The sequence below is a fragment of the Impatiens glandulifera genome, chromosome 1, assembly GCF_907164915.1.
Source record: "Impatiens glandulifera chromosome 1, dImpGla2.1, whole genome shotgun sequence".
NCBI classification, from domain to species: domain Eukaryota; kingdom Viridiplantae; phylum Streptophyta; class Magnoliopsida; order Ericales; family Balsaminaceae; genus Impatiens; species Impatiens glandulifera.
The window spans coordinates 10,249,125-10,264,211 of NC_061862.1; the positions used below are offsets into that span (position 1 = coordinate 10,249,125).

The 15,087-nt window shown below is 27.9% G+C and overlaps 2 protein-coding genes across 2 annotated transcripts; both read right to left on the reverse strand.

Moving 5' to 3' along the window:
* Positions 1–3,828: 3,828 nt before the first annotated feature.
* On the reverse strand, positions 3,829–9,822 carry LOC124922135 (ubiquitin-conjugating enzyme E2 36-like). The gene is made up of 8 exons (XM_047462862.1): positions 9,672–9,822; positions 9,495–9,522; positions 9,195–9,281; positions 8,177–8,235; positions 4,573–4,614; positions 4,416–4,489; positions 4,144–4,241; positions 3,829–4,037 (listed from the first exon to the last, which is right to left on the reverse strand). The coding sequence occupies exons 1-8, from the start codon at positions 9,705–9,707 to the stop codon at positions 4,000–4,002; spliced, it is 462 nt and encodes a 153-aa protein (XP_047318818.1). The 5' UTR covers positions 9,708–9,822; the 3' UTR covers positions 3,829–3,999.
* A 475-nt stretch (positions 9,823–10,297) lies between these two features.
* LOC124920823 (14-3-3-like protein B) lies at positions 10,298–12,140 on the reverse strand. The gene is made up of 7 exons (XM_047461386.1): positions 11,953–12,140; positions 11,510–11,816; positions 11,325–11,412; positions 11,072–11,181; positions 10,836–10,984; positions 10,691–10,731; positions 10,298–10,615 (listed from the first exon to the last, which is right to left on the reverse strand). Exons 1-7 carry the CDS (start codon positions 12,023–12,025, stop codon positions 10,613–10,615), a joined length of 771 nt encoding a protein of 256 aa, XP_047317342.1. The 5' UTR covers positions 12,026–12,140; the 3' UTR covers positions 10,298–10,612.
* Between the last annotated feature and the right edge of the window lie 2,947 nt (positions 12,141–15,087).

The window sequence follows — 15,087 nt, forward strand, 5'->3', positions numbered from 1 at the left end:
AAATAGATAAATATTTTAAACAAATGGATAAACATTCTAAATAGTTAGTTTAACTAGAATTTGGACGGTATAAATCTCGTTCATTGTCGTGGGTGTTGAGGGGGAATTTTAACAATTTGGTGATGTAACGAATCCTCAACCAATGCATATTATTGGCGGCATCTTTCGGATTCGCCCATAAATTCCAATCTTTCGATGAAAAAAACTAATTTTAAACCACACGGTATTTTATGGAGAAAAAAAAGTTGCTCGTGAAGTTTTGTTGAACATCCTTATCCTTGATAATTAACATGATTACTATATAAGAAAACTAAAATACTAAAATGAACTTATTCAAATTAAACATTTATATAGGGAAAGAGTAGTAGAAGGAATAACGTGATCGAGGCTGTCAAAATCTCGAGTTAACTCTTAAAATCTTACGATTTTACGATTTCACATAAGGTTAACGAGTCTTATTTAAGTAAACTCTTACGATTTTAAATTTACGATAATAAGATTTTACAATTTTACGAGTTTATAAATAATTTTGATTTTACGATTTTATACGATTTTACGTTTTAAAAAAAATATATATTTAAAAATTAAAAAATAAAGTTATTATTTATTCAAATAAATAAATTAATATAATTAATTTTATAAGGAATTATTTTATAGTCTTATTTATTTATTATTATTATTTATATTTTAATATATAATTTTTAAAAATTAATTAAGTATAAAATATTTAATTATATATACAAATAATAATAATATATAACTATTATTTTTTCAATAGTAAACTCTTGAATTTTGACAATTTTGACCGAACATGACATTAATATATTGATTAAAAAACATATCATTCATATCACATTACATACAAGAGTGAAAGGTCATTTTAGAATAATTGGTTTTTCTTATCTTATAATATTATTTTGATTGTTGAATATAAACAACTGGAAGCAATGTTTTCATAAGATTTTGACCCTTATCAAACGAACCATTTCCTGTCTTACCCACCTTTCAAACAATTTTTCCCAAACTACCCACCTTTTCATTCACATTCCCAAACTACCCACATTTCTCTCTCTAAATCATTAATCAACCCATTAATTAACTCACTCTCTATCTTAACCCACTAATTTAATTAACTTCTCTCTCTTTCAACTATTAATTAATATCCTCATTTTTAAACTATTAATTAATTCAATTAAAATATATTATATAAATATTAAAATAAAATAACACATATATTTTATTTTTATTTAAATCTATAAATATAATATATATAGTTCAAATTAAATACACTAAATTAAATAATTTAAATAGCTATTATAAATTAAAATAAAATAGAATACATTACATCAACGGGAACATGAAATAAAATATATTACATAAACATTAAAATAAAATACATTACATCACAATAAAATACATAACATAAAAATGCATATTTTATCTTTATAATTCAATTTTTTTTATATTTGAAACTGCACGTTAATGACCTTCAAAATGGTCAAACTTATTATCAAAAGTCAAGAGATTATTTGAAACTGTTGAGAAAAAAGCATCATCACACAAGGTTATTCCATACAATGAACAAAGAGAAGTCTTCGAAATCGTTACTGCACAATACAGAACCATAAATGGATATTGGAAGGGTGGTAACAAACATAATATGGATTTATATAGAGGTTTTTGCTCTTGTAGAAAATGGAGTAGATATCATAAAATTGAATTATAAAGATAAAATATGCATTCTATTGTATATTGAACGTGATTAATATTTATTATGTATTTTATTTTATTGTAATGTTTATGTTATGTATTTTATTGTGATGTAATGTATTTTATTTTAATGTTTATGTAATATATTTTATTTCAAGTTTCCGTTTATGTAATGTATTCTATTTTATTTTAATTTATAATAGCTATTTAAATTATTTAATTTAGTGTATTTAATTTGAACTATATATATTATATTTATAGATTTAAATAAAAATAAAACATGTATTATTTTATTTTAATATTTATATAATATATTTTAATTGAATTAATTAATAGTTTAAAAGTGAGATATTAATTAATAGTTGAAAGAGAGAGAGGGGAGTTAATTAATGGGTTTAGAGAGGGAGAGAGTTAATTAGTGGGTTAAGATAGAGAATGAGTTAATTAATGGGTTAATTAATATTGTAGAGAGAGAAGGTGGGTAGTTTGGGAATGGAAATGAAAAGGTGGGTAGTTTGGGAAAATTTGTTTGAAAGATGGGTAGGACCGGAAAGGGTTCCTTATCAAACCTTATACAAACAATTTCATTAAAACATAATCATTTGCATAGAAAATAGCCATTATAAGCATAAATCATGATTCATTAAAACATAATCATTTGCATAGAAAATAGCCATTTTAAGCACAAATCATGGAACCATTTCCTGTCCTACCCACCTTTCAAACAATTTTTTCCAAACTACCCACCTTTTCATTCACATTCCCAAACTACCCACCTTTCTCTCTCTAAATCATTAATCAATCCATTAATTAACTCACTCTCTATCTTAACCCATAATTAACTTCTCTTTTCTCTCTAAACTCATTAATTAACTCCTCTCTCTCTTTCAACTATTAATTAATATCCTCACTTTTAAACTATTAATTAATTCAATTGAAATATATTATATAAATATTAAAATAAAATAACACATATGTTTTATTTTTATTTAAATCTATAAATATAATATATATAGTTCAAATTAAATACACTAAATTAAATAATTTAAATAGCTATTATAAAATAAAATAAAATAAAATAGAAGAACTTGAAATAAAATATAATACATAAACATTAAAATAAAATACATTACATCACAATAAAATACATAACATAAACATTACAATAAAATAAAATACATAATAAATATTAATCATATTCAATATACAATAAAATGCATATTTTATCTTTATAATTCAATTTTATGATATATCTACTCCATTTTCTACTAGAGCAAAAACCTCTATATTAATCCACATTATGTTTGTTACCACCCTTCCAATATTCATTTATGATGTTTTTTTCTCAATAGTTTCAAATAATTCTCTTGACCTTTAACAATAAATTTGACCATTTTGAAGGTCATTAAACGTCGCAGTTTTAAATATATAAAAAAATTGAATTATAAAGATAAAATATGCATTTTATTATTTTATTGTATATTAAACGTGATTAATATTTATTATGTATTTTATTTTATTTTATTTTAATGTTTATGTATTTTATTTTAATGTTTATGTAATATATTTTATTTCAAGTTTCCGTTTATGTAATGTATTTTATTTTATTTTAATTTATAATAGCTATTTAAATTATTTAATTTAGTGTATCTAATTTGAACTATATATATTATATTTATAGATTTAAATAAAAATAAAATATATGTTATTTTATTTTAATATTTATATAATATATTTCAATTGAATTAATTAATAGTTTAAAAAAGAGGATATTAATTAATAGTTGAAAGAGAGATTGGAGCTAATTAATGGGTTTAGAGAGAGAGTGAGTTAATTAGTGGGTTAAGATAAAGAGTGAGTTAATTAATAGGTTGATTAATGATTTAGAGAGAGAAAGGTGGGTAGTTTGGGAATGTGAATGAAAAGGTGGGTAGTTTGGGAAAAAATATTTAAAAGGTGGGTAGGACAGGAAATGGTTCCAAATCATGATTCATTTAGTCATTTTTGCTCACAATTCAAGACTGATATAATTCTTTTAATCATATACCATAAAAGAGGTTAAACTAATATTTTTGAAGTAAAACAAATGATTACCAACAGTGGTGCAAGTAAAAACAATAACAAAAGACCCAAGGATTTTTATCTAAGTAAGATAATGATGCAAGTTCATCAGCACATGAACTGCAGCAAAACATGCAACCTCAGAATTTGATCATTGATCAAAGATATAAGTTTCTTTACTATAAAGTGTTCATTTATATCTAGGAGGAATCAAATCCCCATTTCATCCTAATGCCCAGTGGCGTATAAGAGCGTCCACTCCTTCGCTGCAAGAATCCAATTTTGACATGGGAATCAGTAAACGTTTTAACACTCCAATTTTGACATGGGAAACATGTCATGCGGCTTTCTTATGTTCAGAAGAAAAAATACCTGTTTCAACAGCTTCTGCTTCATTTGTCTTCCAGTGTTTCGCTATGTTTTCAGACAGCGGATCATCTGGATTTGGAGCACTCAGAAGAGCCTGGATGCTGATTTCATGACCAAATAGTTTGAGCATAAGACAACTAAGAAATGAAATATTTCTCATCCAGGTCGGTTACTTAAGAAACAAAAGAATAACTAGATTTCTACACATAGAAACATCACACAAGGTAATTATTATTCAGACAATAAGCAACTATGCATATTGCATACATACATACCTTAGCAATACTGTTCGAATCTGAAGGGCAGGACTCCATTTATCTTTCAGAATATCAAGGCATATCCTTCCCAGCTGCAAAATAATTTCACCAAATTATATCACTTTTATTTCCATTTTGAGTATTATATACAAGGAAGATTTCATGATCCACTTACTTTGTCAATATTAGGGTGGTAAATTTTTGTCAGAAAGCGAACCTGTAACAAACAAACGGGAAATTATTACTGGTTTGAGACCTCCACAGTTGACATACAACACAAGACATTAGAAAATTTAAATTCCAACAACAAACACCGTGCAGATGTTTTACAAGGCAGAAAACTTTACACGACATCGTTAGATATTCTAAACATAGATGGATGGTCAAACACATGTACACCTTGTCAATAATAAATGCTAATTACCATGATATAAAATTTCATTTAAGCAGGGACAACTAAAGAAACTTTTGAAAGAAGACCTTTCTTGTTCCATATTCAACTTCTTATTTTTTTTTTAAATGGTCATGAAGGCTCGAACCCACGACCTAATCATTACAAACTACTTATGTATACTCATTAAACATAACTACCAACTAACTGCTAATAGCTACTACCAATTTAACTAACTGCCTTCTATTATCTAATACATAATGTATCATTACTCACCATGTAGAAATTTTGTATAGGAAGATTTGTTGCATACTTGTTCAATTTAACTTATACAAATAGGCATTACAAAAAGAAGCTAATTAAATGAATGAACAATTTCTTAGATACACATAAATGAGCAATTTCCTAGTTTTAGGAGTGGAAAGGGGAAAGTGTCCCTTAGAAAGGTATCTCAATAGGTCCAAGTTGATATTTCTACTCCCCAAAATCTAGGCAGTAAATTTCAGCCTAAATGAGGAGGCCCAAAAGACTTTATTCAACTCAAAATAGTGGATCAAAACAAACGCTCAACAAAGAGTTAAGATCGCAGAATGGCGTCGTAAAGTGTCTACAGAGTGGCGATAACTAAATTGATATAGTCGGTGCTAATGGAGAGTTTGCGTATATGATGTCAAACTTTTGGATAATTCGACTCAAATCTTAAATGGGCTCTCAATTGTTTTGGGTGGGTCAATTTGAGATTCCCTACATCCTATTGAGGTGGCCCAAACAAGATATGGCCAAAAAGTCATTTTTTGACTTGATTTCTTGTGGGTGAATATACAACATATGGATTTTTACAGTTTTTTCATAATTGAAAATTTAAACCTCTTGAATCAAAATAGTGCTCTAAAAGATAGATCTTCATTGATAGCAAACGTGTATAAGTAAAAAATGAAGGCAAGTGACTCCCACGATATCCATAGACTTCGGGCACCTAGCAGAGCCAGGAGCTCTTCGTTTTTGACACTTGGGGTTGCCTCCCAAATGATCGGGATGGTAGTGGCACACTTTCGCTTGCTGTGAGGAGACAAAATCTCACATTTGATTGTTTTTGCTTCATTTGGACATAATATTCAACAAGGCTTATGGAGGAAGGAAGAACAAGGCTCACGGTGTTGGATGATTGGGGCGTAAAAAGATGACAAGCAATATCCAACAAATGTTGAAGAAGATAGAAACAAGTTTAAGACTTGATTGTTTTTTTCTAAATGAAGGCAACATGAATGAAGAAGATAGCCATGCATGGGTTTGTATGGTTTGAACCTGGATAAAAAAACATCATAGTACAAATAAAATAGTTGATTGTATTTGTGAATATGAGGCTAAACTCTTCACCAATAGTTGCACTGTCTTGTGTGAGAATTTCTTAAGAAAGGTAATATTAGTTGGATACCATTGTAGAGAAGATTTTTTTGACATATTGGATGATTTAACTAATACAAATGGAGTACAATTTATAGTAATACAAAAAAGCTAAATTAAATGAAAGATCAATTTCCTATATAGGCAAGAGTGAGCCTTGCTTAAGAAGACAAGGACCTCCAACCATAAGGAATAAATGGCTCTTGAAAAGGTAAAGTGTGACTTGGAAAAGTATATCAATACGCATAGGTTGATATTTTGACACCCCGTTTAAGAAATCATGACCTCTGAAGGATTGTGTGTTGCATTATGCATCTTTGTGTCTTTTTGTCATGAGTTGTTTATATTGTGAAGGCCTGTGGGCTATTTAAAGGGTATATTTTGAGTTAGTATATGATGCAGAGAATAGTTAGGTTAGAATATTATGTTGAATGTGTAAGTTGAAAGGCAATTCTAATATCTCATATGAACTCATCTTAAGAGTTTAGGCCATTCCTTTCCCATCTCTTCTTGTATTCTGTTATCCCATCCCTTTCTAACAGTTACACTTTTCCCTTGTCGTATACTAAATATAAGATTCATAAACCCTAAACTCCTATCTTCTCTTTTTGTAAGCGTTGATAGACCATGGAGAGTTATCGTACCAATAAAAATAGCTTATATTCTCATGTGTTAGCTCCAACAATGGTTTGATTGTACAAGAATGAGTGAAAGAATAAATGATAAAAAACCTTGCACCGTTAGGCGGATGGATATGCTTAAAATCAAAGATAAAGATCAAATTACCAGTTCATGACATAGGATAAGAGAAACCTAGTTTGGGGAGAAGCCATCTTCACATTGTTAGTTGCATTTTTTAGAGGGAGATGGGTTGCTGGATTAACAAAATGTGTAGAATCCACATCTACTAATTTGTGGTTCGCAATATCTTTGTAGCTGGCACCCTTATGATGAAAATGCATCTTCCTTATCCAATTTCTAGATATTCTTTTTGTAAGAGTAGATATTTATTTTTGCAATTGAATATCTCTTTCTCGAAATATTGATTAAAAAGGGTATCCAACCATGAAAAGAATCATGAATAGACTTTGCATCAAATATTTTGTCCTCGTAATCCTAGCCCACTAAGGCCAAATGCTTATGCCCTATCTCTTTTTATTCTATGGCCGAACATAAGAAAAGAAAAATGTTTCCTTGTATTTTCTTTAATCTTTCGAGGCATTTACTCGCTTATCATTATATTCCCTAAATGTCTTTAGTTTCTCATAGAGGCGATAAAGATGACTTTCAATGGAAGACGAAGGCAGAAAGTGCAATACGGATGCAAGGGAAGCAAATCCGGCAAGGCTATTTGAGGCTAGTAATGGTTGTCGATACCACCTTTTGGTGCAAGCTTGGCCACAGTGGTTCATGATGGCGAAGTTGCTTGAGGCTAGGACTTTGAAGTTCACCTTGGTCTTTTGACCCTCGTTAATGTCATAATGAAATCCTTTGACCAAGAAATGTCACATTCATCATAACCAAATACTTATTGAAGATGTCGCAAAGGTAAATTTGTTTTTTGAACCGCGGCGACACCTTCTGAATTTGGGGCTTCCCCATAAACAATTGAGTCGTCTAGTAATACTTCCTGAAGACTGTAGAAGATAGGCTCCCGTTTTCAGGATAATTCCATTTAAGGAAGGAGGGGAAAAAACCTTTAGAAGAAGAAGAAGAGAACCCTTAGAAAGAAGACAATTGTCTTCCATATTCAACATAACATACACCCAATTAATAACTACTTATTTATATTAATTAATCATTACAAAAATAACTACCAACTAACAGCTAATTTAACTAACAATAAATTGCCTTTTAATATCAAAGACATGTAAAAATATATATATCTAAGACATAACTTATCATTAAATCCTCACACAATAGAAGCTACTTGACAAAGTGTTTAGTAAGGTTTAAAACATAGATTTAAAAGTTGCTAGTATACCTTTGGAGCAGCCATTGGATATTCTTCGGGTAAAAACAATTCCAGCTTGAATACCCCACCTGATAAGATCATAATATCTTATTAAGGGACTTTACATGATAACCCGGTCAAAACAAAAGCAAGACAATTGCTTCAAAGTAATGACACAAAGTAACAAAGAAAACTGTTTAATCCATCCAAATCGAAACCACCCAACAAGTGACATAATTTTAGAAAAGTTTTAATTGTTTAAGATTAAAATTGGAATCAAATTGGGGCTTCAATCCCAATTATTAAGTTTGGTTACAACTTTAAAAGGAGAATTGGATTTGGAATTGTAAACAACCATCCACCTTCCTAATTAGTTAGATTTGGTTTGTAATTCCAATTGTTATTATTCTTTTTATTCTTATGTCTTTCAGTTTTCCAAATATTGAAACTATCTCCGATTGCATCTAACAATCGCTAGAATTTGGTAAAAAAAATCTACTATAATTTTATAAATTCTCTCAACATGATAATTAATGTAATTCAACTCTAATTCATAATAATTGAATTTCCAATTCCAAATAAATGAACCCTAAGAAAATTTAACAGAACACTTGTTGGAATTGACAAAGTGACAGTATCAACTTACTCAAGCAAACAAACCTTCTTTTCACCAGACCCCATACAAGAGAAGGGAATTGACAAAATGACAGTATCTAGATAAAAAAAAATATATAAGAGCAGGGTTTATTCCCTGTAGGATGCTAGCACGACATCCCACCGCCGTGACCCCCAGTTCAATCAAGGTGTTTTAAGTAGGAATCGAACTTGAGATCTCAACCTCTCAAGTCCAAACTTTTTCCACTTGATACAAAATAGAATCCTATCAAGAGGAATATAAATTCAACATACATTTTGAGCACAATTATAACTCTAAGATGCATTATAATGCATATTGCAGTGAAAATCCATGGATGCAGTAATCTTTACAAAACAAACATTTATGAAATGTATCATTTCATAAACAAATAATCCTACTAAAATAGCTTACCTTCATATGGAGACTGTGATGGACCAAGTATCATGACATTGAAATATCGCATGTTCTCTTCTGAAGGTGAGGCACTGATACCAGGAGCTATAATCACAAATATAATAAATAAAATGCAACATGACAAATAATTCCATCAACTTCAAGTAGAAATAAATTCTCTATTGCAGAATTATACACAAAAAGCTCCCCAAAACTTACTCTCAAGGTGTTAATTTAGAAACTCAAAAGCTAGTTGGAAGATTTCGATGCATAGCAAACAAAAGGCAAAAAATAGCTAATACAGTTTTAAAGAGAGACCTGGTTCACTTAGAAGCCGCTGCGTCTCCTGTTCAATTCAAGAAGCACAAAAAACTCAATACAAAGAAGCAGACCATTTCTTCAAAAAATATAAAAAATTCTTCATAAATATATATATGAAGAATCAAAAGAGATAAGCGACTGACAAGATCAATTGAATTAGAGGATCTGACAAACCTTAATAATCCTCCGAGGTAAATTGCTGTTCGCCATCGATCGAAGCAGAAAACCTAAAGAAACAATTACCCGATCGAGAGAAAGTGAAATGAATGAAATCTCCTAGGGTTTAAAGCTATTCCACCATAAATTTTGGCTAATTAGGGTTTTTTTATTTGTGGTTGTTCAAAAAAAAACATTATTCTTGTTAAAATGAGAGTAAGGATAAATGTTTTTTCATATTCTACCATGTATCATTTACTCATAAAATAATATAAAGGATATGAATATTTAAATTAATAATTTAATAATAAATGTTCTTATCAATTAATTAAGCTTAGTATCTATCTTAATTATTATATTGCCAGTTGATCATAATATATATAATTTAAAAAATGTAATTTCTTAGGTTAAATCTTTATAACCCCTTACTATTTTATTTCCAAAATATTCATCAAGACAATAACCAAATTAATCAATAAATAAGAGAATATAATAAAAAATTTGAAATATTTTTGAAAAATAAATAAATAAACAAAATAATTTTGTAAAAAAAAAAAAAAAAAAAAAAATCTTGTCTAGCATAATTTTAGGGTCATGTGCTAGCTTTCTAAATAAAAAAATAAAAACAAACATTATGAAAAGGTAGATAAAATAATAGTGTAGCCCAGAGAGAAAGCAAACATATGTTGGTTCTTTTAAAGCTACATTCACCTTAAAGACATTAAAATAAGACAAATGAACTTGTCCAGCAAATCAAGCTTAAGGAGGGAGGAGATCAAATCAAACACACATGAAATATACCAAATAAGAACAAGAAGAAGAAGAAGAGACTAATTGTAATTTTCGGAAAAAAGAAAAAAAAAAATGTTTCCCCCGCTTATGAAATGCTCCAATATATATAATATATGGCTGAATGTTGCAATCTACACAGCTCCCCAACTTTACTTGCTTCTTCTTCATCACTGTAAAACGTAAAACCAATTAGTTACGACACACGACAAAATGACCGTCATTAGGACATTAGTTTAATAACATACTTCTGCATCGATGCCACCACCAGCTTTCGACACCGACTCTTCTGTAAGGGTAAAACATTAGATGCCACAAACATTGAAAACAGAAAATTAAACAACTTGCAGTTCAATATGGAAAAAACTTAATGTTTCAAATAACCAAGCTCACCTCCATCTTCATTGATGTCAGATGTCCAAAGGTTTAGGTTATCCCTAAGAAGTTGCATAATCAAGGTACTATCTTTGTATGAATCTTCATTTAGAGTGTCGAGTTCTGAAATCGCTTCATCAAAAGCTTGCTTTGCTAGGTGACAAGCCCTGAAAAATACATGACATATATTAATATCCCGGTTTGAAAGACAGTTCTGTAAATTGCTCAATATGGTAGAATATATCTCTTCTAACCTTTCAGGTGAGTTCATGATTTCGTAGTAGAACACAGAGAAATTTAAAGCCAATCCCAACCTGATGGGATGTGTAGGAGGTAACTCAGATTCAGCTGTGGTTGTGGCTGCCTGTATACATAATAGAATGTGTAAATAATCTCGGTTCTAAATATGCAAACCTAGATCGATCTAGTATAATCCAGCTCAATTATGAAACCCGCAAATGTTAACAACTATCATATATGGTAATATCAGAAACAAAGAGAACCAACCTCATATGCTTTCAAAGACTTATCAGCCACATCTTTCTTATCATTCCCAACTTTAAACTCAGCCAGATAGCGATAGTAATCGCCCTTCCTACACATAAATAATCAATAAACGATATGAATTTCTCAACAAACAAACAAACAAAAGCATGTCCAGACAACACTTCAATTCAATTCAATTCACTCACATCTTATAGTAAAACACCGAGGATTCTCCTTCAGGACACGAAGGAATGAGATGTTCATCGATAACAATCATGATATCCTTACAGATATCAGTTAACTCAATTTCAACCTTATTCCTATACTCCTTGATCCGTTTGGCATTCACATCATTCCCCCTAGATTCTTCCTTCTGTTCAATCGAAGAAAGAATCCTCCACGAAGCTCTCCTAGCTCCGATCACGTTCTTATATCCAACAGACAGCAGATTCCTCTCCTCTATCGTCAACTCAACGTCGAGTTTCGCTACGTTCTTCATAGCATCAACCATTTCTGTTGTCAAGATCAACATAACATTACAACAATCAAGCCGAGTTTAGGTCAAATCAAGTTGATTTTTCAATCAGAAACTAAACGAAAGCTATAAACAAGTGATTGAAAGTAACAGATACAGAAAAAAGATACAAACCTTCATAGCGCTCAGCCTGTTCGGCGAGCTTAGCGATGTAAACGAATTTCTCGCGAAGTTTGGTTGAAGCCATGGCCGATCTAAAGATTTGATCTTGGAAAGGTAGAGAAAAGTTAAGAATCCTTGTGTAAATTTCTCACAGGCGCACTCTTCTTTGTCTCGGCGAGGATTTAGGAGGAGAGAGAAAGAGAGTTATAGAGAGAGAGAAGAGAGATATTCATTCATATGTATGAATGTAGTCCCTCTTCCTATTAGCTTAGCTGTCCTCCTATTCTCACATTATTCTCATTTTTGCTATTCAATTTTTCATATTTGTGTATTTAAGCCTCTAAAATATTATTATTCACACATATTGGGTTGTGACTTTATTGGCTAGAACTTGGTTGTTCTTATATTAAGAATGATAAATTTTTTAATTTTTTATAAATTAAGGAGAATTAGTATGTCACCTCACAGTCATATTCCCTACTTCAATTCAAAACGCTTTCAGATATAATCGAACTCATGATATTTTAATATTTTAATTAGATTTTTATCAGTAGGTTACATCGGTGGGTGGATTAAGGGTGAGATATAATTAATAGGAAAAAATTATAAATCACATTAACAATTTGATAATAAATAAAATAAACAAAATCTTTTAAAACATAATTGATAACAAGTTTAATCCAATAAGAATAGGTAAATTTATAATAGTGATTTCTAAGAGAATAAAATAATAAGTTGAAGTGAATGTCATTAATGTTTCAACATTGAAAAAAAATATAAATTGATAAAGTTTAATTCAAATAAAGTATCTTAAGTGATAAGAGTGATTCATAAGATAATAAATATCACAAATTCAATTTTCATTTAAAATAATTTGAAATGAAGATCATGACAGTAAGGTATATTCTAATTTTTAACCTTCAAAATAAAATAAAATAAATAATTAAAATGTAGCTTAACTATAGGTTACATGATTCATAATGAAAACAAATTTTACAAGTTCAATTTTCACTTAAATTAAGTTGAGGAAAAAATCGTAAATGACTGGAAGATTATTCTAACTTCAAACATAAAAAAATAATAATTAAATAAATAATTGTTATGTAGCTTAATGTTTGTTTGATCTACTGTTTTTAACTTATTAGATTAGCTTAAGAGATTTAAGAAAAAAAATTTTACTTAAATTGAAGGCTAGTCAAGTTAGTTTTCTTAATCATACAAAAACTAAATAAATAAAAATGTTATATGAAGTAGATTATTTTTGTCATTCTTATTCTATTTTAAAAAACTATTATTTGACGAAGAAGTATTAGGGACTTAGGTGACAGATTGGGGATTAGGGTTATTTGAGAAATAAATTATTATTATAAAGTGTTAATTGGTAATTTAATAAATAATAGATGTGATAGTTAAAGTGTGAAGTTCCTAAATCAAGATTTCATCCCTAAATATGATAAATTGAACTTAGGCCATTTTGACACAAAGGGGCTAGTAGTTTATGTATCATTATTTTTTTATAATTAAAAAACATTTTAATTATTAATATTTAATTTATCAATAAATATTAAAATATTCTTATTTTACTTTATTAAAATATAATTTTAAAGACAAAAATTATTTTAATAAGTTATTCTAAAAATAATATTTTATCAAATAATTATTTTCTTAGAAAAAAAAAAGTCTATAAACATATTTAAAAGAAAACTAACATCAAACAAGGTCCAAGAGCCAACCATTACCAAACCCATAATGATATGGTCAAAAGAGCATGAATTCAAATCATGACAACATCCAATCATATCAATTATTTTCCTTCACGGTTCTTTCCCATTTGCCCTCAATAATATATATATATTTATTTATAAATTAATAGTTATATTATATATTCATTTATTTTATTTAATTTTTTTTTTATTTTATGAGATAAAAGTCTCACTTTAATTTAAATTATTTTCATAAAAATCAAATTTAAATTAAAGTAAATAACATACCCTTTTAAAATTAAACCCAACATTATTCCAATTATGGGTAGCTAAAATTAATAAAAAATTATAATAAAAATATGATTTTAAAATTAATAACATTTTATTCATTGTTAAATTACTTTAATAAATATAAGTACTTATAAAAAGAATAATAATAATAATTGACTATAAAAAAAATTAATTTTATAATATGAATATAACTTTATATAATATTTATGATGTATTTAATAAAAAATAAAAAATAAAATATTTTAAGTAACTTATTATTTCAATTTAAACGTTAAATAAGAATAATAAGAAGTGATTTTTAAGCTTTCTAACGAGTTTATAATATATTTAATAATAAATTATAAAATTAATAAATAAAAATAACTTGATCATAAAAATAAATTAAATTTGTTTGAAAAAAATAAACAAAATAAGTCAAATTCAACCTAAATTGAAAAAATGAGTTCAAAATTTTGTCAATTATATATATATATATAAATTTAGAGAACCACAAATACTTATAAGTGGGGCCCTTGGGACTATTAAAGAGTTTGCTTGTTTTAGAATTTTGGTTCAAATTCATAATGAAAAGTGGATTTTGCAATTTAAAAAGATTGTCTAAATATTTAGAAAATTTTAACTATTAAACTTCTAAAATTTATATAATAAATTAAAATTAGTACATTTTTTTTCCAAATTAAATTTATTCAAATATATTAAAAATAAGTTTGGATGAGATAAATTAAAATTTACATTAAAATTCTAATTACAATTTGATAGGTTTGAAAAAATGATAAAATTATAATTTAATTTTATTTTTTATATTTGAAAAAATATTATAATAAAAATAATTTTAATATATATTATATATTTTATTAAAATATTTATTTAACATAAACAATTATGATAGTTCAAGCGTTAATAGTTTTGTTTAAGTTTAGATTATCACTTAAAAAGATGTCACATTTTAACTTCATATATTCAAAAAAATATCGTTGTGAACATTTTAACTTCCTAAATTAAAAAACAAAATATCGGTTCGATATATTAATTTCATAAACTAAAATAATATATATATCGGTTCAAAATGTTAATTTACTAAATAAAAAAATAAAAAAATATATCGATTCGATATTTTAACATCATAAATTCAAAAACTAATTATCGGATAATG

Coding starts and splice junctions, on each gene's coding strand:
- LOC124922135 (XM_047462862.1), bottom strand. CDS start 9,707: ATGGCGAACAGCAATTTACCTCGGAGGATTATTAAG. Junction 9,523..9,671: donor TACCTCGGAGGATTATTAAG/GTTTGTCAGATC, acceptor TGAATTGAACAG/GAGACGCAGCGGCTTCTAAG. Junction 8,236..9,194: donor ATCACAGTCTCCATATGAAG/GTAAGCTATTTT, acceptor TGATCTTATCAG/GTGGGGTATTCAAGCTGGAA.
- LOC124920823 (XM_047461386.1), bottom strand. CDS start 12,025: ATGGCTTCAACCAAACTTCGCGAGAAATTCGTTTACATCGCTAAGCTC. Junction 11,413..11,509: donor TCGGTGTTTTACTATAAGAT/GTGAGTGAATTG, acceptor ATTTATGTGTAG/GAAGGGCGATTACTATCGCT. Junction 10,985..11,071: donor ATCATGAACTCACCTGAAAG/GTTAGAAGAGAT, acceptor TGTATTTTTCAG/GGCTTGTCACCTAGCAAAGC.